At 42.9% G+C, this 26,815-nt stretch overlaps 1 protein-coding gene across 1 annotated transcript in view; it reads right to left on the bottom strand.

The window, feature by feature from the left end:
* The window catches only part of PLG (plasminogen), a 179,833-nt gene extending 162,827 nt beyond the window's left edge, over positions 1-17,006 (bottom strand). The window contains exons 1-2 of the mRNA XM_040350604.1: positions 16,899-17,006; positions 9,265-9,403 (exon numbers count right to left, since the gene is read on the bottom strand). Of these exons, the coding sequence (XP_040206538.1) occupies positions 9,265-9,403; positions 16,899-16,947 (188 nt within the window). The 5' untranslated portion in view covers positions 16,948-17,006. The remainder of the gene's footprint in view (positions 1-9,264; positions 9,404-16,898) is intronic.
* Between the last annotated feature and the right edge of the window lie 9,809 nt (positions 17,007-26,815).

The following is a 26,815-nucleotide window of genomic DNA, read 5'->3' on the forward strand; positions in this document are numbered from 1 at the left end:
TTTTCGGTGGCCGCTAGGTGGCTTTTGCCGTCGAAATCCGCGTAGAGTATGCAAATTAGCTATTTACGGCGATCCACGAACGTACGTCGGCCCGGCGCATTTTTTTTTCCGTCGTTTGCGTTCAGCTTTTTCCGGCGTATAGTTAAAGCTGCTGTTCTGAGACGTACTCAATGTTAAGTATGGCCGTCTTTCCTGCGTACAATTTTGAATTTTTTGCATAAGTCGTTCGCGAATAGGAATTTGCGTAGAATGACGTCACCGTCGTAAGCATTGGCTGGTTTCCGGTTTTATTTCGAGCATGCACACTGGGATACCCCGAGGGAAGGCGCATGCGCAGTTAATAAAAAACGTTGTTTACGTCGTGTCACGACGTATTAACATAAAACACGCCCCCATCACTTCCATTTGAATTCCGCGCCCTTACGCCGCAACAGATACGCTACGCCGCCGTAACTTACGGCGCGGATTCGTTGTGGATTCAAACAAAACAAAAGTAAGTTACAGCGGCGTAGCGTATCTTAGATATGCTGCGCCCGGCGCAGATGTATGTGGATCTGGCCCATAATCTGTCTCTACTCCCCTGAAAGAACCGGGATTTGTGTATTTTTTTTTTTTTTTAATTCAGTAATTTTTTTTATTGTTTTCCTTACAAAGATACAGATTGAAACAATTCACATTCATAACTCACCCCCTCCACCCCTCCATCTTTCTGCCCCCTCACTAAATAAGACAACCCATTGCTCAAGGTCCCATACCTTCAACACATAGATCCCGGATCTCGCTCTGTCACGAGCGATCGCGGGTGCCCGGCGTTCATCGTGCCCGCCGGGCACTCACATTGGCTCTGGACACATGCCAAAAGTAATGTTTAGTTATTAGTACTTCAGTAGAAGGATTTCCCTTACATTCATCCTGGCACTGTTCCTGCCCAACTTTCGTTTTTTCCTCTTCCTCTTTTTGTTGTATACGCCAAAAGATGTATTTTAAATACATGCATTTAAAACTTAGCAGGAAGAAAAATACCCAGATTCGACAACTCAAACATGGAGAGTCAATATAAGATGTAAGAAATAATTGTGTCGCTGCAAAATAGGAAATACAAACTGGTTGTTTTTTTAATTTTGGATAAGAAGAGGAGGGATTAGAATTTAGAACTCTCAAGTTTTTTATGTATTGTAATCTCTCAGTGTACTTTCCTTAACCTCCTCTTCTATAGGGAAAACAGACAGAAACCAAAAGCCAATAAAGGGTGGAAACTTTAGTTATTATTTTTTTGTCTCTATTGGAGATATCATTATCTCCTGTGCTGCTGACAACAAGGTTACTGGGGCAGGAAGTTTGAGAAAATCTGCCACGTGGGAACAATAAAAACCATGAAATGGCTAAAAGGTAAAGCGTATTGAGACCCACATTAAGGTGTAGGGTATATTTATAAAAAAAAAAGGCAGAACAGTTCATTCTGTAAAACTGCATGTATATTCATTCTGTGTAAATGGGGGCAAATGTGAATTTTATTAGTCTATTTTCTTCCTAGGTTGAATATAATTCATTCATACAGAATAGAGTGAACTAGCAAAATAATGTCATAGCCACTAGATGAAGCTGATGATCATGGTAAGTATTTATTTCCTACGATCATCTCATAGGCCCAGATTCACGTAGCACTTACGCCGACGTATCTGTTCTTAAAAAAAAAAAACAACACACAATAACACTTCCTGCATGTAGCAAAGTCTAAACACAGCAGACATGCTACAGGAGATGGTCAGAGACTGCAAAACTACTACAAGAGATGGTCAGCGACTGCATAACTACTACAGGAGATGGTCAGGGACTGCAGAACTACTACAGGAGATGGTCAGGGACTACAGATATGATATAGGAGATGGTCAGAGACTGCAGATATGATATAGGAGATGGTCAGAGACTGCAGACATGCTACAGGAGATGGTCAGAGACTGCAGATATTATATAGGAGATGGTCAGAGACTGCAGACATAGTACAGGAGATGATCAGAGACTGCAGACATGATACAGGAGATGATCAGAGACTGCAGACATGATACAGGAGATGATCAGAGACTGCAGACATAGTACAGGAGACGGTCAGAGACTGCAGACGAAGTACAGGAGACGGTCAGAGACTCTTACATAGGACACTGTTCTGAGGAGGATGGATAATCAGGGATATAATGAGGTGAGTGTCGGAGGGGCCCGGGTTGGGATTCTGGGCTGTAACCCTTTCCTGCACTCAGAGGAGAGGTGACCCCAATACACAGGACGGGGGAGGGGGGGTCACCCTAGACATAGAAGGATATGGAGAGGTCTGGGGGGGGTCACCCCTGAACTATGACCCTAATTTCTCAGATTCTGCTGAGAACAACCCCCCTCTCAGTCACATGATCACAGACCCAGGATGGAGTGCACACTGACCTGGGGGGGGGGGGGTTGTGTCCTCACTCCACTTCCCCCACATTCCTATCAATAACAGGCAGTCTTAATAGAATGTAAGCTCCTCTGCAAAATCTAAACAGAGATGTATCCCCTCCCCCCACCATCTACACTGCTATGTAATCTTCTATGAGATTTCTGCTGGACTCAGCGCCCGGGACCCAGCATGAGTCATCTACCTATCCCCCTGAAAATGTTTGCACCCTTTCCAGTTTTTTAGACCTAAATGTGATGTATTAGGCCCCGTACACACGACCAAACATGTATGCTGAAACTGGTCCGCGGACCAGTTTCAGCATACATGTTCGGTCGTGTGTAGGCGCGAGCGGGCCGAATTCCAGCAAACATTTGCCCGCCGGGCCTTTTCCCAGCAGACAAATATTCCTGGACTTGTTTTAAAACAGTCCGCTGGAATCCTGCCCGCTCGGACATGTACGGTCGTCAGTACAAACCTACCGTACATGTCCGAGCGCCCGCCGTCCCTCGCATGTGTCGAATGACTTTGACGCATGCGTGGAAGCCTTTAAAAGGCAGGCCCGCCCACGTCGCCGGGTCATCGTCGCGGCGACGACGCGGACACGCCCCACGTATTGTTTACGCGCGGACTTCTGTACGATGGTTAGTACAGCCATCGTACAGAAGCCCTCTGGCAGACATGTACGGTGAAAACGGTCCGACGGACCGGTTTCATCGTACATGTTTGCTCGTTAGTACCCGGCCTTAGAGGTAAAAAAATGCATGTCTGTTTGCATCCGCCTACCTTTAGACCTATCATGGGTCTATTTCAATATGAAAGAAAAACCTTAAGATACGCATGTCACAAAAGTCTATCCAAGATCTCCTGCTAATTGGAATGTAAGCTGCCTGCGTGAAAGAGGCCTAAGACACTTCTTAGCTTTTTTGTTATATCCCTAAGGTACAGAGTGTGATTCACGTACCTCTAGAGTAGATTGTAAGCTCCTAGGGACAGGGCGTGACTGCACAGCTCGCCTATCTCCTATGTCCACTCTGCTGCTCCTACGTCCTCTCCTGGCGTCAGCCCCTCCCGCCTTTTTACTGATCTGATAGTTACAGACAGTGGGCGGGGCTGACGCCAGGACGTAAGAGCAGAGTGGACATAGGAGAGAGGCGGGCCGCGCACTACCCGCCTCTACTAATATGAAGTTCTAGTCAGTGGGCGGGGCTGATGCCAGGAGACACGGAAGAGCACGCAGACTGGACATAGGAGAGAGGCGGGCCGGGCAGTCACACGAGCTGTGTAAAAAAAAAGGTACCATAGAACAGAGCACTCTCCCGGGAGGGGCGGGGATGGGACGGGGCGGGGCTAGGCATCGATTATCAGGGTCGCATGCATCTTTGCCGCATCGGGAACACCCAAATCGCGATGCACTGATGCAGCGATTATATTTGACACCCCTAATGGACACCCAAGGGAAGGATGTCAGTTTGACACTCTTCCCGCCCCTTGGCCACACCCAGCTGCGTTCCATCCTGCCCCGCTACCTTATTCACGATTTGCATCCTAACCCCTCCCTTTGGGAGGGGAGGTGGCTGCATCTGCACATATGGGACGGCATCAGGGTTTGACGCCACTATGTTTCTGCAATGCCTTCTGGGCATTGTAGGCGCGGATGGCCTAGCCACGCATGCGCTGTGGCCAATTCACATCTGCTCCCGGCTGATGTCATACGCCGGCCGGCTGGGGAGCTATTTAAGGCCGACACTGCCAGTATGTCCTCAGCTGGTCGTGTCGACGGGGTGCTGAGATGCTTGATCTGTCCTTGGTGAAGGTAAATTTATTCAGTGCCTGTTTGCTATCACTTCCTGGGTCTATGGACCAAGCCTTATTGACCTTTGTTGCTTTTCATTTTTATTGATCCATGCAGGCTTTCCTAGTCTAATTGATCCATCCATACCTGGACCATAGGCATTTGTCAGGCATTTGCTACCTCCATTGCCTTAATTTTGGTAAGCTAGCCTACCCAGGCTTGATATTGTGAATTTCATTGTGCCTTACTACCACTAACTTGGCACTTTTTGGCTTTATCCAGCTCCTGCTGATTTCTTTGATTTTGGCATGATATGCGGTCTAACCTTGATTGATCACTCAGCACCCCGTTTTTTGCCCTTTTGATTACCAATTTGGTATGTATGGAGACTATGTTGGCCCCTTAGGGCAGAGATTAGCCATTAAGCAGTCTGCCTATATTTAACCTATTAATATTTATTTCAGTTTTATGGTCTACATAGCCCCCTACAGTCACGCTAGGACAGTGCTGGTTTGCCATCCCTATTGGGCGCCTTGCTGACCTGGACACCTGCGGGACAGCGGGTAGGTGTGGTTTTGTGCCTGGCAGGTTATGTGATCTATGGGGGTATCTTTATGGCTGGATCATGATGGGACCCGTAGCATCCTGATGTCTGTAATTTCCGACATGTGCATTATCTATTTCATTAATTTACCTGTTTTTCTTTTGTAAATTTTCATTATTACACTGTGTAGCGCCCCCTTGCTTTCAGCATGGGCGCTACGCTAAAGTTAGTGGGAATGGGAGAGTTACTTTGCTCCCATTCGTGTTTTGTCTAAATTTGGGATTTCTGTCATCCCAGAAATGTCCACTGGATCAGTCTGTGGTCAAGGGGTGCAATACCACCGCCAGAGGGGTTCTGGCAGAGCAAGTTTTCCCCAGCAACCAAATGGAGGAGTTTTTCCTCGCGGGGCATGCTGGGGGAGAGCATATCTGTGACAGGGGTCATGTGTTACAAAGTCTTCGCGGGGTCCCCACACCAGGTGCGGTATCCACCTTCAGGGTACGCGCATCCATTTACCCCGCCAGCGCGGCCCACCTGGCCAAAGCTGACAGCTGCATCGAACCTCATCATGAGGAGGAAAGGGATCCCACTGGGTCCCATGACTTGTTGAGAGGATCCCAGTCTGGGATCGGGCGTCCGGACCACTGACAGGTATGCTTGCTGTCATCTGGGGCCCTATATAGGAAAAGTCAACTGGGAGGATTTGCTCTCTTTATTCACCTAAGTCCTTTATTGAAACTGGCCTGTGGCAGAGGCCCTAGAGCCGAGTCTGTGAGAGAGACCCGTTCCTCCCAGCTAGTTCAGAGTGACGCTTTGGCTGCCAGGCCTATTATAGGGGTCGGTCCGGGGGCACTTTACCCACATTTCGAGCAGATTGGCGACGAGTTACAAAAAATTGGTACTATACAGAGCAGTATTGATTGCTCCATCCAACATCCAGGCCTGATACCGCAAGGTTCTCTTCTCTTTCCTTCATCAACCTTGACCTTCCCAATACGTGTTGATGTTGGCCGTGTTTGGCCTGGACAATAAAGCATTGAAAACCCTTTTATTGGCTGTCTGGACCTTCGCTCACTACCACTGTTTTCACAATTGCACCCCTAGACACCGCCAGGGTAACTTAGCAGGCCGATCCCAAAATCAACCAGCGGCTCCTTCGGGGGTAAGCGCTACAACTGAATTGACACTATTCTCCTGAAGAAGCCAATGTTTTGGTGAAACATGTTGGGATAATTCAGTTTGTATTAGTTTCTGTGTATTCTCTAAAATACATATGTTTTGTTAACTTCGATGTTTAACAATTATTTGTACAAATACATTTTGTCTTCTTTTAAAAGAATCTATGTGATGTGATCTATACAGTAATTGTATGACTGGCACTGTTATAATCCCATCCCCCCTTTTACCTTTGTTACCTTTGTTATTTGAACTGGGATGAGGTGCCATATCAAGAGGATTCACCAGCCACCCCCTTGCCTCTAATGGCACATTGTTAAAAGACTAAAATCGCACTTACAGTTATGCAGAGAAAGCATGCTAAAATATCTCGCTGGCCGACATATAATCAAGCACCCGTGCTTTCTGGACTCGTAGTATGCAATGACATCAGCACATCGTCCACCCAGACAGAAAACAGCCTAATAATATTCAGTACTGCTCCCATTAGCAGAATAAGAATGAATATGCAGTTTCAGAGGACTGAATCAAAATACCCCCCCTCCAATCCATACCTAGGATAACTCCAGCAATGTCCTGGAGAATTACCAAATTGTCAATATAACTACTTCCAGTCACTCTGAGCTGAGGCTGTTCCTGTTGTTTCCCATGTGTTGCCTTTGTATTACCCATATTTATTGTTCACCTTCTGTCATGATTGCTACTTCATTGCCCAGGTCTGTTGCCCTTGTACTGTCATAATTGCCATGTTAAACCTGTTCTTTAAAGCACCATCCACGTGATTATCTAATTTAATGTATAACACAATTTGCTGTACAAGAATGAGTTGTGTCAATGCCAAACATTTTATCTTAGAAAGCTCTCTCTTCAAAGAAAGATAGCAAAAACATATGCCTTGCATTTCTTATAAAAAAAATGTGTTCAGAATTCAGATTTTTAGATTGTTTATACCACTCACAGTGAAGCATAATATTACGAATGGTTGTGTTGGGGAAAGTATTTTTTCCTCATGTGTTTACCTTTTAAGATCTTGGTTCATGAGGTATAGCTATGCTGTAAGGCTCAACCCAAACTGATGTTAGCAAAAAAAACTTCTACAGCATATGTACAATAGAAATGTTATAGAATGCCACGCTATTTTAAACTGTCGAAGTCGGAAGTGACGAAACGCGTCAGGGCGTGGCTACAACAGCGCAACACGGAAGCCTTCCTGCGTTCCACAGCTGACCACTGTTATACCAGCGTTACAAGCACTCGTGCGGCCCCTGGTGCTCAGAGGACGGCGGTGACAGCAGAGATTACAGACTTGCTTATTTGTTCATTCCTTTATATTTATCTGTACGGGCATTTACATATGGGGATTGGTCTCCTTTACATTGTGTGGGGCATTGTTTTAGCAGTACTTCACTATTTAGTGTTTCCCTCTGCTTACATGTACCCTCAATGAGAATGACCGTTGCGGATCTTAAGAACAGTGGACGGTGTGGTGTGCCTGAGAGGATAGGCATTAACACGCTATTCCTCTTGCAGGTTGTGGTAAGCCTGCACCCCAGAGGGGGGTACTATCACATTAATTGGTGAGTCTTGAATAAGATATAGGGTGCACTCACGCCTTGTTTTTGATCACCTAGCACACCACCCCTGCTTCTTTATTTTAAGCTCCTATTTGGGGCTACTCACCATAACTTTTATAGCACTGTTTTATCATTTGAACCACGGTTCTATATTTATTTGATACTTTGTTTTTATATAAATAATATGTGTATAGTAATAACTAGATAAAGTGATAATAGTGCAATGAAGTCCTAATCACGTAAATCAGACTGAAATGAATAAATCACAATTCCATACAATGATAATAACCATAAATAATATCTAAATAAAGTGACAGTAATGCAATAAAGTGTTATTCACGTGAATCAAACTGGCATGATTAAATTTCAAATTCCATACAGATATGTTACCATAGCATACTGGGCCAGATCCTCGTAGCGCGGCGCATTGTTGCGGCCGGCGTAGCGTATCTCTGATACGCTACGCTGCCGTAACCTACAGCGTATTTTCCTTATCCTCAAAGAAGTTGCGCCATAAGTTACGGTGGCGTAGTGTCATTTTGGCGGCGTAAGGGCGCGCAATTCAAATCGTTGTGATGGGGGCGTGTTTTATGTAAATACGTCGTGACCCGACGTAAATTACATTTTTTTTTTAACCGCGCATGCGCCGTCCGTGGGGGTATCCCAGTGCGCATGCTCGAAATGAAACCGGAACAAGCTAATGCTTACGAAGGTGACGTCATTCTACGCAAATCCCTATTCGCGAACGACTTATGCAAACGACGTAAAAAATTAAAAATTTGATGCGGGAACGACGGCTATACTTAACATTGAGTACGCCTCATATAGCAGGGGTAACTATACGCAGTAAAAAGCCGAACGCAAACGACGTAAAAAAATGCGCCGGCCGGACGTACGTTTGTGGATCGCCGTATCTAGCTAATTTGCATACTCGACATGGAATTCGACGGAAACGCCAGCGGGAAAATGCACCTAAGATCCGACAGCGTACTAAGACGTACGCCTGTCGGATCGAGCCCAGATTCCGTCGTATCTTGTTTTGTGGATACAAAACAGAGATACGACGGCGTAATTCTTCTGTGGATCTGGCCCACTGTATTTATTGGCGTATAACACTCACTTTTTTACCCTGAAAATAGAGTAAATAAAGTGACAAATAAAGTGCTTGAAGATGATGCACTGACAGTAAATTCCATAAGTCAGTGCAACAAAATGAAATTATGAAGTCCATAACAAATTGTGTGGTTGATTCTTAATGTGATGATCCAAATGTGTTGATGTGTTCACACACTAGTGCTCCCCCCAGGAAATTAATGCTCACCTCAGAGCATGTGACCTCACACCTATGTTCAGTCAAAATACGCCTGTGAACCACTTCTGGGTTCTGTGAATGCTGTGGGATCCTGAGCTGCCCAATAACATTGTCTCCATATACATGTAGGGTAACAAAAAAAGGCTGGATAGTGTGATACCGTTTTACTATATAAAAATGTATTAAACACAAACCCCAGTCCGGGGTACTCACATGGAACTGGTGCTTCAGTGCACCACTTTAAAGAAGGCAAAAACGCTGGGATTGTGTGAGGTCGTATGTCTCTCCTCCTTGAGCAGACCAGCTCTCTACAGCACAGTCCTATCCCCTCCACTACTTAACATATAAACCCTGCTAACTGCAACCTTTACCAGATTCGCCAGTGCTACAAGAGGAATTGTAACATTAGCAGTACTTGATTTTACATTTCATACATACCTACAAGTAAACTTCTGCTCGTTTTCACATTTTTTGGCACAGCCTAATGCATCTACATTCATGTATAGCTGTCTTTGTCTACCCGCCATCCATGCTCCTTCTGTTTTTACATAGCCATCTAGTTCATCATCACCTAAAACTAGACACAAATAAAAAACAGTGATTATCCCACAAATATATAAATAATAAAAGATCTTCTTTAATACAGAGAATATATTCTGTTCTGTTGCAAAAGTAGACTAATTGGAAGGAGATTTTTAAATTGGATTTGTTTTAAAAAAAATATGCATTCTATCTCAATATAGTTTTGGATTTGCACAGACATTCTGTAATGGAATTTAGTTCCAGAAGAAAATAAATAAATAATAGCACTTTGGGATTAAAAACATTTGTTTAGACCTAATTTGAGGACCCGAATATTTTAGGGTTTCTCTGAAGGTAGGTAAAGTGTTATTGAGAAATAGGCCACCTTAATTTCTGTTGGGAAGGAGGTACCAGTTAATGGGTTCAAAGGTACACACAAAATAAATCAGCAAAAGACCAGTTAATTTCTTCCTGCTGCTTAACAGTGATCTGAATCAGACCCCGAACAGCTCATTAATAAAATGTGATATAGGTCAACACAAGGTTTTTTCTCAGAACATGCCTCTCTTTTTATTCCACCAAACCTAAATTATTCAATGACATTTTAAAATTAGCTCCTATATAATTGTGCTAAAATGTATTAAGCATTAAAAAAAGGCTTCTGTGCTGATCTCCATAGACGCTTTTTTAGACAGTGCCGAGTTGGGATTAAACACATTTTCCCCCAAAAAAATAATTTTCCTAGGTTCAAACAGTCCCAGCAGGTATAAACCCCCTCTCAACTGTAAAATTTTGGTAATGCTCTAGGTCAGTGTGCCCTTCTCTTGCTATTATTTTACAGTTCCTAGGACACACATTGTCCTGAAAAGGGTAGCAAGGCTGTTGGCATAAAAAGAAGTTGTCTGTACTATACATCCCCAGACCTACCACTTGAGTGCAGGAGAATAACTTTGTAATAATAAACATCCTCTCTGCTATAGGCAAGCCAGTTAGTCACACAGCAGTACAAGAACTGGGTCTGTCTCTGCTTGAAGAAGCAGATCCTGTACTACCCCATAAAAAGCCTGTAAATAAGGAGGGAAGAGCTGCAGACAGGAATGAACCAATGAACCCGCAATGAAACCGCATATGTGCAGAGGAAAAAAGACCCTACCAGTGGCAAAGCGCCTTCCCTGTTCTTCATCATGGAAGAAAGGTACTCTGCCACCTGAAAGGCCCTAGATAAGGTCAACCAGGTTGGCGCGGAAAAGCCGCTTACCATGGAATAAAAGTCGGCTAGGGCCTACACAGACTTAGTATGATCCCTTTAACCACAAGTGTCTCAACACGGCAAAGGAGCGAGAGGGGGGAGAGCAGGGAGCACACAAGCAGCAGGGATACCCCAAAACTGAGATCAGGGACCATATGCCAATCTGGGGGTACAGACAAAGCGGGCCGTACAGGCACAGACAGCACATTGTCCCCACAACTACACCCCGCAACACAGCCAGAGCATGGGGGACTAGGGGAACTGGGTATACAACTGGGTATACAACCCTGCACCAATTCACCCCAAGGGACATAGAGGCAGAGGGGGGACTAGCAAGGAGATCCAGGCCTAATAGGGAGGAGGGGACACCACAGGGCCAAAAATCACAGGAAATAGCTGCTCCCTGTACTGCGCCCAAAGGAGAGGGGGGAAGCATTTACTTTGATTCACAGAGGAGTCAGGTAACACTCTGGAGACAGATCTTTCTCACCACCAAAATGGGGGGGCATGCAGACAGGGCATTACTGTGACATATATTTAACTCACTGGCTGCCCTGGCCTAGGATGGGGCTTGTTGCAGCCAATGCAGTGCATAGCTAAATGTCTGCATGCGCTCCTTGGCCAGACTAGGCTGACCACTGGATCTACATTATCCAGCCTGTCACCCAGCCCGGCTGTTGATTGAAGATCTCCGCAGGTAAAAATTCCAAGAAAAAAGGAAAAAAGTTAATGGAATCACAGGTCCCAACGGTGAATTAGTTCCATACTCCTGAAAACTAGACAGAGATAACTGGCTTGCCTATAGCAGAGAGGAGGTTTATACCAGCTGGGCATCCCCATAGGCAGTGCTGTGTTATTTTCCTGCCTAGTGCCCTAGGGCATTACTGTATAAACTCTATGGTCAAGAATGAAGAGAAGTTGTGTCCATTAATGAACATAATAGGCCTCCTGCACACTGTTCCCTTAAAACTCAGCGTTTTTATGCATACACATTTTTTTTTTTTCTTTACTGGTGTAAATGCAGACCATTGTTTTCAATGTGTCTGTCCACACAGGTGCATAAAAATGCGTATAGAGCAGTTAAAAAAAATAATACAGAAATATGAGTTGCTGGTCAGCATTTTAGGTGCGTACACACACAGATATGAGCATATGTGCATACAATATGCCCCTCACTAAAATATAATATTTTATGCGGGAATGTGCAAATATGAGCAAAATAAAAGTCTCAGGGGCAGATCCTCGTACAGCGGCGCATTTATGCGCCGGGCGTAGCGTATCTAAGATACACTACGCCGCCGTAACTTATTTTTTTCTTTCAAATCCTGAAAGAATCCGCGCCGTAAGTTACGGCGGCGTAGTGTATCTTTGCCGGCGTAATGGCGCCTAATTCAAATGGATGTAATGGGGGCATGTTTTATGTAAATACGTCGTGACCCGACATAAACAACGTTTTTTTTTAAACTGCGCATGCGCCGTCGGTGGGGGTATTCCAGTGCGCATGCTCGAAATTAAACCGGAACCAGCCAATGCTTACGACGGTGACGTCATTCTACGCAAATTCCTATTCGCGAATGACTTACGCAAACGACGTAAAAAATTAAAAATTGTACGCGGGAACGACGGCCATACTTAACACTGAGTACGCCTCATAACAGCACCTTTAACTATACGCCGGAAAAAGCCGAACAAAAACGACGTAAAAAAATGCGCCGGCCGGACGTGCGTTCGTGGATCGCCGTAAATAGCTAATTTGCATACTCGACACGGATTTCGACGGAAACGCCACCTAGCGGCCGCCGAAAAAATTGCATCTAAGATCCGACGGCGTACTAACCCGTACGCCTGTCGGATCGATCCCAGATGCCGTCGTATCTTGTTTTGTGGATACAAAACAAAGATACGACGCAGGAAATTTTAAATTACGCCGGCGTATCAATAGATACGCTGGCGTAATCCTTTTGTGGATCTGCCCCTCAAACTTCAGACAGGAATACCAATGTTCAAACATCAGTTCTGTGTGCAAGTATCCTTATTCTCCATGAAAGTCTGAAGGTGTTCCGTGGATTTTGGGCCCCTCTGTGCATTTGGAAGAAAAAAAAAGGCTCACGCATGTGGTATTCCCGTACCAGGAGTAGAAGAATGTGTTTTGGGGTATAATTGTAAGTATGCACATGCTGTGCATGAAAAAAAAAATTGTCAAAATTACAGCTTTGTGAAGTGAAATCAAATTTATTTCCTTTCTAAAAAATTACAACTTCAATAAACTCACAATGCCTCTTAATTAATACCTTGAAATATATACTTTCCAAAAAGGGTCATTTTGGGAGTGTTTATACTGTCCTAGATTTTTTGGGCCTCAATACATTTTAGATAAATTTTAATCTTTATGGCCCAGATTCACAGACACTGGCGCATATTTATGCCGCAGTAGCGTATCTCCTTTACACTACGCCAATGCAGCGCAGAGAGGCAAGCACTGGATTCACAAAGCACTTCCTCCCAAATCTGCGCTGGGTTTCTCAGGCGTAAGTCGGCGTAAGTGAAAGTGGGTGTGAGCCATGCTAATGAGGCGTGACCCCATGCAAATGATGGGCCGAGCGCCAGACAGATACGTATCGCCAACTGCGCATGCGCCGTCCCGTGGGCGCATCTCAGTGCGCATGCTCACAATCACGTCGGAACAACTGCCTAAGATACGACAGATCATTGCCTACGGCGTGAACGTAACCTACGCCCAGCCATATTCATGTCCAAAGTAAACAACGTAAAATACGACGGCTTGAGTTCCCTGGTGCAGACCTTTGCATGTCACACCTCCTTTATGGGGAATAACTTTACACCGGACGTACGACTTACGCAAACCGCATAAAGCATGCGCCGGGCGCACGTACGTTCGTGAATCGGCGTATCTCCCTCATTTTCATATTTGAATCAATGGGAGCGCCAAATACGTCCAGTGTAAATATGCGCCCACTCTACCCCGGCGTAGGCAAGTTACGTCGGTCGGATGAAGTCTATTTTCAGGCGTATGTAGTTTTGTGGACACGGCGCACAGATACGACGGCGCATATTTGCACTTACGCGGCGTATCTCTAGATACGTCGGCGCAGGTGCTTTGTGAATCTGGGCCCATGTCTTTATATAGTAAAATAAACAGTGGTGATTAAATACACCAAAAGAAAGCTCTGTCTCACAAAAATATATAAAATTCTTATGGAAACAGTATTACATGGCCAAATAATTGCTAGTGAAAGTATCTCAGTGCTGAAAACTAAAAAATGGCCTGGACAGAAACAAGGTTTAACATTTAAGTGGTTAATAGGAGTTGACTAAAAATAATTGAAATTCAGTGTGAAAATAAATATTTAATTAAAAATTGTGACCATAGATACACTTTAACCCTCTAGCTGACACCATGTAAGGCTTATGCTGGCAGCAGCATGCCAAATCCAGTTGAATATGGGCAACTACTACCAGATATAAAGTATTGTGACCTGAATAAAGGAGAATCTTCACAGACATACAAACTTGAAGAAAATGTTTCATACAGCCCTGTTCCTACGCATTCCATGAGTAGTGCAGAACTACACCTTCTGTAAATTGAAGAATTAATTACACTAAAAGGAAGCCTCCATTTTACCATGGTTTTCTATTTCTTTATGAGTTAAATTTTTAGTTTATTAATATCTAAAAAAATATTTAATTTCTTCATTTTTTAAACTGATGTAAAAATAACAGCTTGTATCTGAGGAATTATTGGAAATGTTCAGGGAAATAAAAACAAATAGAATCTTTACAAATAGACTTCTAAGAATATTTTACATAGTGATAAAACTGTTCTCAAATTTACCGACAGTTGTAAATTCTGCATCATGATAGATTTACAGAAGCTGCTCTTGCTGCCCTACATTTAAGAATGCTAGCTTCCCTGTGATTTCAATACTTCTGGTTATTGACCAGAACAAGTAGGCATCAAAAAAGGGCAGGGAAAAGTAAAAATTCCTATTTCTACTACTGTAGGGGATCTCATATCTGACTCTTGATACATATCTCAACTGTAAGTGATATTTTTATCTTTTCAAAACACCAGCATCTCCACAATCAGCATATGCAATATAAAACTAGAAAACAGGAGGGACAACAGATATAATTTCAGCCACCTTTTGTATTTCTCCTTGTTTGCAATAATAATGCTGGTGACAACTGTGTATTTATAAAATACAATGGACTGCTATTTTATTTCCATAGTTTACATTCTACTAAGTAATGTAACTCACAGTGGGCTGGGTTTCCTTATACTGATGCCGCGTACACACCATCACTTTATGTGTTGAAAAAAACGACATTTTTAAAAACGTCAATTTAAATGACCGTGTGTGGGGGAAAACGTTGTTTTATGTCTTGTGAAAAACGACAAAAAAAAATTGAAGCACGCTTCAATTTTATGTGTCGTTTTTCAAAACGTTGTTTTTTGTTTCACAGAAATTGACCGTGTGTAGCAAAAAACTACGTTTAAAACAACGTTTTTAAACCCACGCATGCCCAGAAGCTAGTTATGAAGCGAGCTTCAATGGGAAAAAGTGGTGAACGTAACCTTGCTTTGCTAGAGCATTGTGAAAAAATGATGGTGTGTAGGCAACATCGTTTTTGAAAACTGAAGTCTAAAAAACGTCGTTTTTTACTTCACAGAAAATGTCGTTTTTTTCTATCACATAAAGTGATGGTGTGTACGCGGCATGAGAATTTGGAACCCTTACGGATCATCAATTTTGGGAAAAAATATATATATTCTACATTCTAGTAAACCCATGAAATTTACGACACACACACACAAAGGATATGTATATGTTTTAAATTTACATATTTTTTTAAAGGGCTTTATGATTGTGGACTTATTGCAAAGTTAGTAAAAACAAGTAAACACCTCTACATTTCAGCCCCCTAACGTAATCATGGCATACAATAGTGTTATGAAATCACCTTTGCTCGTACTTCTCAAATCCCGAAAAACAAGTACAGGTACATTTTAAGAGACAGATCTTTTTCTTCCAAAGACATACCTGTACATGTGTTTATGTATTTATGTAAATAAAGAATATTTTTTTAGTGTAGTCATGTGTTCATTCACTATTTTAACTTACATATACACAGAGAATAATAGCTTGGAAACACTGCAGATTTTAGTGAGATTAATTGATATCAGAGAGATGTACCAGCATCACAAACATTTTTTTTAAATTATCATGGCACAAAAAAATATCTAAAAGAAACATAAAAGTCATTACTAGATGGTATCTGGTACCTTCTTGTCTGTTGAAACTCTATTCAACTTCCTTGCCCCTCAGTTTTAGGGGATGCAATCTACAAGGTACTATGTACCATATATGGTGGGAAAGCCCTAGACTCCGAGGATTTTGGATTACTAGAGTGTCAATCTAACAATTCCCACATATTGCTCTATTGAATGAGACAATTTATAAAGTCTTCCATGCTGTTCAGAGACTAATATTCTTTATCCTCTTAGCTGCTAAATTACCTATTGTCAGATTGTAGAAAAAAACGCAGTTTCCATTTCTGAGGTACAGCATATAGTTTTGTAGATTATTACCCATGAAAAACTTGCTAGCATCTTTCAGGATACGGGTAAGCATTTTGAAAAGGTTTAGAGCCTATAGGCGATGGGCGTGCTACATGATTGTTTATCTATAAATTTCTTGGGCCATGCATTTAATCATCCCTGCAGTCCTCTGGGATTCTCTTTTCTCTCTTCTGATATTCTTTTCTGCTTTTCCCTTCTACTGCTCTTTCACATTTTTCTTCGATTGGTCATTATATACTTAGGTGATTGTGGCACAATCCTGTGCTGTAAGTACAGTATGTGTCTTATAGCGACTACTATGCCATTACATGTGCTGTATGTGAGAATCTGTGGATTCTCTCCAATGATTGTCTTTGAAGTCACTCTAGCTAATCTTCTTGTTGCAATGGTGGGCTATTGTTATGTTACTATCGATTCTCATTACCACAAGAACTTTTTCTTTCTCTGGATTGTACCTAAAATCCTCAGTAAAAACACTGGAAGTGAAAAAAAAAACATCTAAAAGAATAAAAATAAAGTTTGCTTCTACATGCTCACGTCAGTATTACATCAATTCTGCTAAATGTATTATTATCCTCCTGTTGAGTCCCATACATCAAATTCCAACAACTCAAAAAGCTCTGTTTTAGCAATCCCTTTCTTCCTAACAATTTTAGCAAATAATGGCAAATGTAATGCATTTAAATCAATCAATCTTACCTGAATATTTCAGTGAAATAAGGAGGATCACAAGTTTGAAAGTGATCATGGTAGGTGAGGTTTAAAAATGAGCTAAAAATTCTAACCTAAATGCACTTTAAATGATGGACACAACAGTCACTTAAGCAAACAGAGCAACTAGTTTCAATCAATTATTATCTAGGTGACCTCTAGAACCTTATACTTTAAATTGTTCAAACATAGCCTTGAATGGAGGTGTTGTAAGCTCCTATTTACGTTTCAGGCTTACTAAGGAGAATATGCATGTTCAACGCAAATCTCTGTGGCAAAAAAAATCACTGTGCATATTTCAAAAAAAATTGTATTGCTTAATGTTACGCTCTGTTCTAAGTTTCCCATACATTAAGCCTCCTTGTAACCCCAACATCAACCCTCACAATAACTCTTCCTGTAACCCTAACCTTCACACTAAACCTTCCTAATGTAAACTTTTTGTTTGCACACTTTCCTCTTCTGCACTAAGATTCTGTGTAGAAGGCCAAGTCCCTTTTGCCAACACAATACCAGCATTTGGGCCCTCCTGGCAGAATTGAATATTCCAAACTTCTTCAGCACCAACATAAAGCATGTAGGGGTAATAATAAATACAATATTAAAAACCGGTACTTGGTAACATAAAGCCTAAGCAAGACCGTAGAGTTCCTCCTAATATCTGGGCTATATGTGATGCTATATTGTGGCCATTCATCTTCTATTACATATTCAGTTGATTTAATTTTACTTATTATTTACCAACCTTAGAAATGTAGTACAATAAGTAAAGTACCATCTTTGCAGCAGCAAGGGAAAGATAAGCGGCGGGAGGCAGCTGCTAAGCTGAGCAAGTTTGCTCATACACCCATCAAGGAGAAATCCCAGATGAAGCCTGCCTCACCAGCATCAGTATCTTCTCCATTATCACAACAAATGACCTTACTGGTTTCATGAGCCCTGCATGAGAGATTGATCTCCCTCAGGATCCTCTCCTGTGCAGTGAGTACAGGACGGCAGTCTCTGTTAAGCATGCATGGTGCTTCTAAAGTTGATACTCCTGAGCCTCTGAAAGAAATCTTAGCAACAGTGCATAAATATGGCACCTCTATTACACAACTAAGTACTGAATTGAGAGCTGTAAAGGAGAAAGTGCTCCATATTCATCAGGATAGGCAAAAATTAATGGGGAAAGGGCAACAATACTTGAGGGAAGAATGAGCACCCTGGAAGGTGATTTGACCTCATTAAAACAAGATGTTATTGTTGCCAAAACTTCTGATTCTGTTGCTTGATTGGAGCATATGGAGAAATGTCTATGATGGAATAAACTCAATATAGTTGGAATCAGTAGTGTATTTAGGTTTTGTGCTGCCCTAGGCCTGACAAAACCTGTGCACCCCCTACCGTATTTTCAGGCTTATAAGATGACTTTTTGGATGCAAAAAAATGCATCCAAAGTCGGGGGTCAGGCTCCGTCTGCTGCGAGCGTCCATTATTTAAAAGACGCTCTATCTTCTCAGAGTGATGGCACTGTTGGCACAGTGGGGGAAAGTGATGGCACAGTGGGGGGAAAGTGATGGCACAGTGGGGGCAAGTGATGGCACAGTGGGGGCAAGTGATGGCACAGTGGGGGCAAGTGATGGCACAGTGGGGGCAAGTGATGGCTCAGTGGGGGCAAGTGATGGCTCACTGGGGGCAAGTGATGGCACAGTGGGGGCAAGTGATGGCACAGTGGGGGCAAGTGATATAATGGCACAGTGAGGCATGTAATGTAATGTAATGGCACAGTGAGATTTGAAAAAAGCCTGTTTCTGTCAGCGGTTCTGGCTACCCCTCAGCTTCCAGAAAGACTAGTAGGAAGGGGGTAGTCTTATATGGCGAGTATATCCCAAAAAAAAATTTCCTGGAAAATTAGGGGGTCGTCTTATACGCCCAGTCATCTTATACACTGGCAAATACGGTAATTTAAATATGACCCATCCTTTTCTGTCAATACCACACCCCTTGCTGTATAATTTTCAAGTGGGGACACTAGTTCTGAGGGCCTGTGCATAGATTTCCTCTCACTTCATGTTTGGCTATGGGGCAGGAAGTGAGAGGAAATCTCTGAAATGGGACAAGGATGGTAAAAAATAAACTGACAGGGGCTATAACCCTCCTTTACTCTAGCCAAAATAAAAAGTTTTGCCTATAGTTCTACTTTAAGCACAAATTTCTGATAATTTTATGGAGAGGACAAAGAAGATATAACTATGCCAATGGTGCAGCAGAAAACATATAGCACAACGAGGAAGGTTTGTGGTCCAGGATGATAAGACAGCCAAAATTAGAAGCAGCACTCCCCCCCCCCACAGTTGCAGAATGCTGGCCGCCCACATACCAGAAGCAGTGTGGCTGCTTTAAGGGGGCGCTAGACTAATTTGCCTCTCAGCCTAGTCCGCCACATAAGACTGGCGCTACACTAATAGTGTAGCGCAAGCCGGTGGGGTCTCTTTCCATGCTGCCCCCCTGCTAAGTACTGCCCTAGGCCTGGGCCTTGTTGGCCTAGGCCAGGATAAAGCATTGGTTGGAATACCAGAAAAGATTGAGGGTAAAAATCCCACGAGTTTATTAAATCCCACAAGTTTATTAAATCTCACGAGTTTATTAAATCCCACGAGTTTATTAAAACCTGGTTGTTCCCTATGTTTGGTAAAGAGAAACACTCTCCCTAATTCTTGGTAGAGCGAGGTCATGGAGTGCCATTTTTTGCCCCATCACTAGGGGTCCTTCGAGAAAATTTCTGCTTAAATTCCTAAATTTTCATGATAGGGACACTATCCTGCAGATGGCTAGACAGTGACCTGATCTGGAAATACAGGGTACAAAAAGTATCAATTCTTCTCCTGCACAGGAGAGGATCCTGAGAGAGATCAATCTCTCATGCAGGTCTGGGGTGAAGCCCTCCTGAACCAGACCAGGTCACATGCAACATGGAGAGGGTGCTTTGAGGTCCCATTTGGGGTCCCACAAGGGCCTCATCCCCACAACCCTTGCCCGGTGGTTGTGGGGGTCTGCGGGTGGAGGGCTTATCGGAATCTGGATGCCCCCAGATCCTGGCTCCCCCTAATGTGAATGGGTATCGGGTACATTGTACAGCACAGTGGTGTAGTGGTTAGCACTTTCACCTAGCAGCAAAAGGATCACTGGTTTGAATCCCGACCAAGACAATATTGCCTGGAGTTTGCATGTTCTCCCTGTGTCTGTGTGGGTTTCCTCCGGGTTCTCCGGTTTCCTCCCACACTCCAAAGACATGCTGGTAGGTTAATTGGATTGTCCAAATTTGCCCAATGACTGTACCAGCCAGCAAGACACTGGCTGCAATAAGCGCCTTGAGGCGATTCAGTTTGCATCTGTAGCGCTATGCAAGTCATTCACTGCATCCTTTTCAGTAAAAGGAGCTAGATTAAGAACATCAGAATCTCCCTGCTCACTATGGTCATACGCATCGAGGCCCACGGGTAAGACTGCGTTTATAAGCATTGTTTAATAATAATAATAATAATAATATATCCAGAAAAGGGTAAAAATTACAGGAGACAGTTTTTGACAATTCCTTTATTAAACAAAAAAAAGTGTCCCGTGATGTCCATCCATCTTCAATCACAACCCAGACAGACTGAAAAATCAAGGAAAAACTTTGCCTCGATGGGAGTCGTCCTGCCGACTGCAGCCTTTTCAAGCTGACAGCTCTTATATAGCCAAGGGCGGGCTACCTGGTGATGTAAATGGCTGACCCTGCCCCCTCTGATATCATCTGACATCACATGATGTCAGAAGAGGTGGGGTCACACCCTCTCATCCCCTTTTCATGTGGCCTACCAGGTTGCATGCTCAGATAAGGGCCTGGTATGGATTTTGGGGGGACCCTCCCGCCATTTTTTTTACTTTGGCGCTGGGTCCCCCTTAATATCCATACCAGACCTGAGGGCCTGGTATGGATTTTGGGGGGAACCCCAAGTCGTTTTTTTCTTAATGATTTTTATCTATATATTTGAGATCCAACAATACATTGCAGCCGCAAGTAGTTTTAAATTACATTTTTTCCTTTAGAAATTTCATTTTGCTGTGGTACTGTTATGAATATGGGAAAGATTTGCTACTTTAGAGACAGACTAAGGAAACCCCACAGGCACAATATTTAAAGGAATATTTCATTTTTATTGTTTCACTTTAATCATGATTAAAATCACTGCTCCTGTAGAAACTGACGTTTTAAAAAAAAAAAATTGCATTAATACATGTCCCCTGGGACAGTATCCGGGTCCCCAAACACTTTTATGACAATACCATGCATATAAGCCTTTAAAATGAGCACTTTTGGTTTTTCATGTTCGTGTCCTATAGATTTTAATGGTGTTTATGTGATCGCACAAATGTTTTGCCTGTTCGCATGTTCTACTGCGAACCGAACCGGGTTTTTTTTTCGGCTCATTCCTACTCCAGTCCTGAATGATAGCATGTCTAGCTTTTTATTTCTCTTATGCCTTTGACTTAGGGCTTTTAAAGGATAAGTTCACCTTTTGGGCAGAATTTCACTTTTCATAATAAATAGAAGCATTTTCCAATGCCATTTCTGGCCCAGTCATCCCAATAAGCTTTTCTCTCACTTACCTTATCCACAGGAGGTTTAAAATCTTGTCAGATTATTAGAATTTTTAAAAGGATTTTCAGATTCCATCACTTCCTGTAGATAGTCTCAGCATCTACTTCCTGTAGGTCAGATCCCAGAATCCTTCACTACCTTGTTGCATCACAGAAGAGGACGTGATAGCGTTCACCACTCTGGACCACACCTCCATTATTACAATACTACCTTCCACCCACTTACTATTCAATCTGATTGTACTATCTCCTTTAGCTCTCCAATCAGCTATGTGGTTCAAGGGCCTGTCTGATTTGATACAAATTGAATGGATTGTTTAGGTGAGTCCTCTATTCCATAGTTCTGGTAAATCTAAAGGAAATTGTATAGAGATTGCTTAGTGCAGTGTTTCTCAACCTTTTTGCCTTCGGGGAACCCTTGGCAAAAAGTTTGAGATCTCGGGGAACCCCTGAAAAAAAAAATTCAGATCTAAAGTTCACAGATCATTGGATCTGATCAGCAAGCTGTAGATATAATAGCAATAAAGAAATAGTATCAAATAATAGAATAGATATTGTAAAAACACTTACCTCCTTAATGTGAAACTTGGGCTTGCTTTTTTCCACAGAGGAGCAAATAGAGAGGGATCACATGGCTGGATCAGGAGGAGATGACATCCTGTCAGTGCTGAATGCAGAAAGGGGGATCGGAGAGCAGGGGCACATGGCTGGAGGAGACCGATTGTAAAAAGGAGTTGAGATCATAGCATACCTTCAATGACATGTTATAATAAAACTATTATGAACTCACCCCCTGCTAAATTCAGTCTGATCCAGCTGTGTGCTCCCCCTCTCTGCATCACCACTTCCATACACATGATGTCACCTGTGGCTTCAGTCACATGCTCTATCTCTCTGCTTAACCCCCCCAGTTTGTCCATCACATCAGAGCCCCCACTTTACATCAGAGGCCCCCACCAGTGTCAGACCCCCCCCCCCCATCACATTACACTCCTTAAAATCACCCCTATATACACACCTATACACACACACACACACACATGAACCCATCAGAGTTGCTCCTTTACACAACTCCCCTCATCACATCAGAGGTCTCCCCATTACATCAGACACCCCCCCCCCCCATCATATCAAGGTTCTCCCTTTTATACAAGAATTTTCTATCACATCAGAGGCCCCCTTTACATACAGTAAGTCTCCTCATCACAGCAGAGTGTCCTTATCACAGCAGAGGTCCCCCTTGTCAGAGGTCTCCCTATCAGAGGTCCCCTAGTGTCAGATTCCCCCATCACATTACAGTCCCTCATTCACATCAGAGGCCCCCCATTACATCAAAGTCCCCCTATACACGACAAGAACCTTCCATCACATCAAGTTCACCACTATACTTAGGAGGCCCCTTTTACACAAGTCCCCCCATTAAATTGAAGCCTCTCCATTGCATCAGAGGCCCTCCATCACACAGAGCCTAATCCTAAAACCCCCAGTCATACATAACCCCCTCTCTCAGAACCCAGTCCAATCACACAAATCCCCTTTCACAAAGCCCATCTACCTTTTGATTTCAGCAGCGTGGCAGAGGGCTGGAGATAAAGGATGTCTCAAGGAAAGATAGATCCTGCACCCTGGCTTTAGCAATCCCAATCCAGCAATGTGCTCTCTGAGACGGAACCCCGGTTGAGAAACACTGGCTTAGTGCATATGTATCTTTATACATAGGAGGGAGTGGACAAAAACACTCAGGCCTTGTATACACGACCGAACATGTCCGATGAAAACGGTCCGCGGACCGTTTTCATCGGACATGTCTGCTGGGAGCTTTTGGTCTGATGTGTATACACACCATCAGACCAAAATCCCCACGGACAGAGAACGCGCTGACGTAGAAGACACCAACGTTCTCTAACACGGAAGTTCAATTCTTCCACGCATGCGGCGAATCAATTCGGGCCGCTGGTTATACGTCATAACCAGCGGACATGTCCGATGAGTCGTACTAACAATCGGACATGTCCGACGGACAGGTTTCCAGTGGACAAGTTTCTAAGCATGCTAAGAAACTTTTGTCCGCTGGAAACCTGTCCGCTAGGCCAGGAAACCTGTCCGCTAGGCCGTACACACGGTTGGACATGTCCTCGGAAACTGGTCCGCGGACCAGTTTCAGTGGACATGTTCGGTCGTGTGTACGAGGCCTCAGTTGTCAGGCCTCGTACACATTGCCACCTAGCGAAAACTCGCATTCCCACATGCGTTTGTTTTGGGTATTTTGGAGCGTTTTCACTCGTCAACCATAGGGCAGCCCGTTCACTTGAATGGGTTTGCCCTACACGTAACAATCACCCCAGAGAAGCTCCAGAACTTTTGGTCAGTTTTCCACACTTGGGGTGCCTTTACCATGTAATGACAACGCAAGCACGATGCACATTTGCAGTGTTTTTGAAATGCAAGGCAAAGTCCGCATTTTCTGAACAGTTTGCCATGCATTTGGAAACACACAGATGTGAATGGAGCTTCTTTGTTCTTGTGTAAATTTCACTTTCAAACCCCATTCACACCTAGAGTAGTAGGAGCGCATTTTATTTGGCTTGTTTTTCCAGTAAGTAAACATGGCAAAGTAAGCTCATGGTACTGCCTTTGTCCCATGTTTTTCATGTGTCAAACACGTGTGTTTGCTTCTGTGTTTGGTGAGCTGACACTGAAAGCACAACTAGGTAATTTTAGATGTATAATAAAGATGGCCATACACATTACAATCTGATTGTGCCATCTTTTTATATTTACCAAAACTATAATACTAGGACACACCATCTATCCAATCACTCTGTATCCAGCCAGGCATGTGGCCCCAGGGAGTTTAGCAAGCAGCCTTAGCCCATCTAAAGGGACCCTGGGAAAGCTAGGGGATGCTGTGAAAACTTAGTTTGATGGGTGAAGGGTGTGTGCTAATAAGGTCAGCTGGTAAACTCCTTCCTGTGTCTTACTGGTGTCTCTGTATACTCTGAAGCTTTCTAATAAAGATGACAAGGGCTAAGGGAAGGCCTTGTTCTCATAATCAAAGAAAGCTTTTATTTTTCTGCAACCAAGGTACATTAATGGTACATAAGGGAACTGGATTTTAGAAGAAAAAAAAAAGATGAACTTAGCCTTTAAGCACTTTTGAATGGCTTTGTCAGAGGACTGACTAGACTAGAGTGGACTTGTTTAGATAGTTGCAGCCTATATGGCAAAGGTTTATACTATGTGGGTGCTAGCTGGCTTTGTTTCCCCCATTTTTCTGTGAGGATATGGGTGGTTTGGATTGTTTTGTTTATTTTTTTATGTCCAGAATGTATTTCTCCAGATCTTTTAATTCTACAGATGCCAGCCTCATGGTAAGTTTTTGTTGTTACTGTAAAGGAAGCTATTTAAGTTCCGCTATGGGGCCTTTTGTGTATGTGGCTTGTTGTATGAGTTTACTTGGTGATTTTTACAGGTATTCCATGATACTAGTCACTGACTTATGAAGAAATATATTTGTTATTGTTTTCTATGAGTTCTCAAAGTGCCGGTTCACACAGGGGCAACCCTACTTACAGTGCGACTTTGCAAGGCGATTTGGAGGCAACTTCATGGTGACTTCAGTGCGACTTTGAGCAACTTAGATCATGAATTAAAGTTACCTCTAGGACTTGGGGACTTTGGCTGTGGCCAATCACAGAATAATCAGCTCTGTGGGAGGGAGGGGTTTGCCTGGGTAAATTATTTTCCTGTAAAGTTGCTTCAATACAGATGAAGATCCAACTTGGAGGCAACTTCTATTGAAATCTATGGGTACAAGTTGCCTAGAAGTCGCCTTGAAGTAGCATAGGAACCTTTTCTGAAGTCGGAGCAACTTCACTAGTGTACATTAAGATAGCTCTTATTCACTTTAATTTCACTTCAATTTCTTATGTCCAGCGACTTGGGGTGACTTGAGGTCTGACAAGTCGGATCCCAAGTTGCTGTAGCGTGAATCGGCACTTAGAGTACAGTACTTGCTTGGAATATTAGATTCCATCATGATGTTAGTAAATGTATAGCTATGTTCAATACTTTAAGTTATTATAACTAGTGTTGAGCAGAATATGCCATATTCGATTTCGCGATATATCTCGAATATATATTCGAATATTCGAGATATATTCGCTAAATTCGAATATTCGTGATATTTTATCGAAATTAATTGAATGCGATTTTTCGCTATTGCGAATGCGAAAATAATTGCGATTTTTTTAATAACTGCGGTAGGAGCGCTCTGATTGGCTTAGAATATTCGTGATATTTTATCGAAATATCGCAACATGCGAATGCGATATTTATTGCGGAATTTCGAGATATGCTGGAGGAGCGCTCTGATTGGCTTAGAATATTCGTGATATTTTATCGAAATATCGCAACATGCGAATGCGATATTTATTGCGGAATTTCGAGATATGCTGGAGGAGCGCTCTGATTGGCTCAGAATATTCGTGATATTTTATCGAAATATCGCAACATGCGAATGCGATATTTATTGCGGAATTTCGAGATATGCTGGAGGAGCGCTCTGATTGGCTCAGAATATTCGTGATATTTTATCGAAATATCGCAACATGCGAATGCGATATTTATTGCGCAATTTCGAGATATGCTGGAGGAGCGCTCTGATTGGCTCAGAATATTCGTGATATTTTATCGAAATATCGCAACATGCGAATGCGATATTTATTGCGGAATTTCGAGATATGCTGGAGGAGCGCTCTGATTGGCTCAGAATATTCGTGATATTTTATCGAAATATCGCAACATGCGAATGCGATATTTATTGCGGAATTTCGAGATATGCTGGAGGAGCGCTCTGATTGGCTCAGAATATTCGTGATATTTTATCGAAATATCGCAACATGCGAATGCGATATTTATTGCGGAATTTCGAGATATGCTGGAGGAGCGCTCTGATTGGCTCAGAATATTCGTGATATTTTATCGAAATATCGCAACATGCGAATGCGATATTTATTGCGCAATTTCGAGATATGCTGGAGGAGCGCTCTGATTGGCTCAGAATATTCCTGATATTTTATCGAAATATCGCAACATGCGAATGCGAAATTGATTGCAGATATTTCGAAAACTGCTGTAGCAGCACTCTGAAATCGAATATGTATGATATTTTAACCAAAATACATATTGCGATTGCGATTTTTCGATCGCGCATGCGCAATTGCGCGAACAACACGCGACCATTTCCTGGAGCCTTGCCAGTTTCCAACTTATGATCG

Source organism: Rana temporaria, chromosome 4 (assembly GCF_905171775.1).
Source record: "Rana temporaria chromosome 4, aRanTem1.1, whole genome shotgun sequence".
In the NCBI taxonomy this organism is placed as follows: domain Eukaryota; kingdom Metazoa; phylum Chordata; class Amphibia; order Anura; family Ranidae; genus Rana; species Rana temporaria.